Consider the following 3,815-nt stretch of genomic DNA (forward strand, 5'->3'; position numbering starts at 1 on the left):
AACGGTATCTCTGAGTTAACGCCGAGTCTCAAAAGAGTTCAAAGAGCGTCGATTCTCCAAGAGATTCTCCTCAATTTATAAGACAATTAATTAACAAATCTATATGGGATTTGCAAAGAGAGATGAAGACGATCCCCTTACTCGAAGCGCGAAAGCGGCTGCTGTTACAAAGCGGTGCATTGGGATCCTCGTCGCGGGCCCCGTATTTTCGCGCGCGTGGCGAATGTTTCCACACGTATATGTGTATATTTATATGTATGTATATATGCGTGCACATTTTACACGCTCGTATGCTGATGATAGTGTTGCAAAACGAGCGGGGCAACACACGGCCGGGGCCTCATCGCGGGCTTGATGGACTGGAGGAGAAGGAAGAGAAGAGCGCATAGAAGAAGCAAACAGCACCGGGCAGGCGGCAGGCAGCAGTGCCGGCCCCGCTCTGGGCCCGACGGGGGGACCCGGGGTCACATTCCAAGATGGCTGTGCCTGAGGAATGCAGTGGGTGCCCCCCTAAGACGCCTGCCTCCCTCCTTTTTTATTAATCGGTCCCATTTGCCCGTTCTAGCGAAAAGAAATCCCCTTATTACCGCTCGCGCGCGGTGAAACAATGTAACGCGCGTACATGTAAAGAGTTTAGTTTACAAGTGAACGTCAAAGGAACGTGCCGAGGTAAGTCCCGTCGTGGGAGAGCGAGAGGGACGAAGAGAGATAGAGGAATCGCACGTTCAATCCGAAGCCTGATCTTCATGCCAGCACGCTGCAGATGATGCCCATGCCAGAGAATGCTACTAGCTCGTCTTAAACAATGTCTCATAGGGATATCTCTGAGGTAATTATGAGATTCCTGTTGTTACTTTGGGTTCTATCTCTCTCCTGGATTAGGATCTGGCTCTCGCTTACACATTACTCTTATTGCTTGTTTTGATTGGTCTCCTTTAACTATCTAAGTATTCATTAATTTCTTCTCTTAATAAAGTATTTTATTTTGATATTAATTCTCATATTAATCTCTCTGTCTCTCATTCCAAAAAAAAATAATTTATACATATTAATTATTTATAATTACTAAGATAAAAAATATCTGATAGTATTTATTTATTTTTAACTCTATTTGGCCTCTATAAAATTCCTCTTATAAAATTATATTTTATTTTTTTAAATATAATCTTATTATTAATCTTATTATTATTAATTGTAATACTAATTGTGATGTTATTTTTTAAATTATTATTGATTTTATCGCGCAATTAAGAGTGAAAATAATAAATATGTTTAATCGCTTATAATTTTTGTATATGAATCTTTAGAAATATACGATTCCTTATTTTAATATAAACTTAGTGATAAATTATTGATAAATTTAATTATTGATAAAACCTGGAAATTATTTGCTCAAAAAATAAAATCGTGTCAATTTGATGAAGGTGGAGCCCGAAGGTACGTCGGCCTTGGCCGCTGGATCCAGGGCACTATTCTTAGAAACGGTACGCAGGAGTAATACGGCATGCCAGAATGGAGATTACGCATTGGCCGCGACATTATACACAGAAGCTCTTGCCTTGGACCCTCTCAGTCATGTGTTATACTCAAACAGATCAGCCGCCAGGCTAAAAATGGGATTATTCGCGCTTGCATTGCAGGATGCTGTTAGAGCTACCGAGCTGAGTCCGCAGTGGCCAAAGGTATGCATTCTTATTCATATTCTTCCGTACATCTTTAATTTCAGATCTATAATAATCGATTTTCAGGCATACTACCGTCAAGGAGTAGCACTGCAATGCTTAGGACGTCATGGAGAGGCACTCGTTGCCTTCAGCACGGGATTAGCTCACGACGCATCCAATCATCAATTATTATCGGGTTTGGTAGAAGCATCTCTGAAGTCTCCATTACGACCAACTTTGGAGCCGACGTTCCAACAATTACGCGCTATGAAACTCGACGAGTCTCCATTCGTCGTAATATCCGTGGTTGGTCAAGAGCTGCTTGGAGCTGGACAATACAGGGCGGCCGCTGGCGTGCTGGAGGCCGCGCTCACCATCGGTTCATGCAGCTTGAAATTGAGGGGCTCTGTATTCTCTGCTCTGTCCAGCGCATACTGGGCACTAAACTCTCTGGACAAAGCAATCAACTACATGCAACAGGATTTAGGTGAGTAACAGATAAATTCTTTTTGGAACGAAAAGTTTTGCTAATTTCTTTCCAATTTGTAATTTGTGAATTTAGCGTAAAACAAACTTATGCACTGATTAAAACTTTCAGGAGTGGCACGTTCCTTGGGGGACACGCAGGGCGAGTGCAGAGCCCATGGAAATTTAGGCTCCGCTTATTTCAGCAAAGGTAGCTTCAAGGAGGCTTTAACGGCTCATAGGTACCAACTTGTTCTAGCTATGAAATGCAAAGATACGCAGGCAGCAGCTTCGGCCTTGACCAGTCTGGGACATGTCTACACGGCGATCGGCGATTTGCCGAACGCCCTGGCTTCCCATAAACAGTGCGTGCAATTGGTAAAACAGATGGGTGATCGACTGCAAGAGGCTCGCGAGATCGGTAATGTCGGAGCAGTCTATTTAGCAATGGGCGAATTTGAAAGTGCTGTCGACTGCCATACGCAACATTTGAGGATAGCTAGACGATTGGGTGATCGCGTAGAAGAGGCGAGGGCCTTCAGTAACTTGGGATCGTCTCATCACTATCGTAGAAATTTCGGGCAGGCGATGGCCTATCACGAAAACGTTTTGAGAATAGCTCAAGAACTCGGAGACAGAGCGATAGAGACCAGAGCATATGCGGGATTAGGTCATGCCGCCAGATGTGCAGGTAATAATGATTATTATTATTATTGAAAAATATAATATATTAACATATTTCTATTTCTTTCCTTTATATTAACATAATTTTATTATTTAATATCTAGGTGATTTAGCACAAGCCAAGCTCTGGCATCAAAGACAGCTCGATGTCGCGTTGGTCACGAAGGACAAGGTAGCCGAGGGACGAGCCTGCAGCAATCTAGGCATAGTTTATCAACTACTCGGCGAGCACGATGCCGCCTTAAAATTACATCAAGCGCACTTAGGAATTGCGAGATCGTTAGGAGATAAGGCCGGTATGGGTAGAGCGTACGGAAACATCGGAAACGCTTATAATGCTTTGGGTTATTATGAACAAGCCATCAAATATCACAAACAGGAATTAACGATAAGCAAAGAGGTAAGTTTCTCGAGATAAATATATTATTATTATGATATTCTTTGTTAACGAAAAATCTGTTGTTCAGGTAAACGATCGTAGTTCAGAAGCCAGTACACACGGAAACTTGGCAGTCGCGTATCAGGCAGTGCAAGGTCACGAAGCAGCGTTGAGGCACTACAGAGCTCATTTAGCTATAGCGCGCGAACTGAAAGACACGGCTGGTGAGGCGTGTGCCCTGCTAAATCTCGCCAATTGTCTTTCTTCGCGAGGCAGATTTGAAGAGGCGGTACCATATTATGAACATTATCTAATGCTGTCACAAGAATTGCACGATGTTGAGGGAGAGGCTAAAGCATGCCATTTCCTAGGATATGCTCACTACTGTCTGGGAAATCATAGGGAGGCAGTTAGATATTATGATCAAGATTTAGCGCTAGCAAAGGACCTGCAGGATAAATCTGGAATGGGTAGAGCTTACTGCAATTTGGGATTAGCTCACTTGGCACTGGAAAATCTGGACACTGCTTTGGAATGTCAAAAATATTATTTGGGTAACACTTTCTCTTGCTTTAAAATACATAAATATATTGTGAACATTTTATAATTATATATTAATATTA

The 3,815-nt window shown here is 42.5% G+C and overlaps 1 protein-coding gene across 1 annotated transcript in view; it reads left to right on the top strand.

Annotated features, from left to right (window-relative positions):
- Positions 1 to 805: 805 nt before the first annotated feature.
- Positions 806 to 3,815, top strand: part of LOC108687050 (tetratricopeptide repeat protein 28) — a 9,234-nt gene continuing 6,224 nt past the window's right edge. Inside the window, exons 1-6 of the mRNA XM_018192649.1 lie at positions 806 to 829; positions 1,425 to 1,682; positions 1,749 to 2,151; positions 2,263 to 2,820; positions 2,918 to 3,213; positions 3,281 to 3,746. Coding sequence (XP_018048138.1) covers positions 806 to 829; positions 1,425 to 1,682; positions 1,749 to 2,151; positions 2,263 to 2,820; positions 2,918 to 3,213; positions 3,281 to 3,746 — 2,005 coding nt within the window. The remainder of the gene's footprint in view (positions 830 to 1,424; positions 1,683 to 1,748; positions 2,152 to 2,262; positions 2,821 to 2,917; positions 3,214 to 3,280; positions 3,747 to 3,815) is intronic.

This window comes from Atta colombica, unplaced genomic scaffold, assembly GCF_001594045.1.
Source record: "Atta colombica isolate Treedump-2 unplaced genomic scaffold, Acol1.0 scaffold198, whole genome shotgun sequence".
Taxonomy (NCBI): domain Eukaryota; kingdom Metazoa; phylum Arthropoda; class Insecta; order Hymenoptera; family Formicidae; genus Atta; species Atta colombica.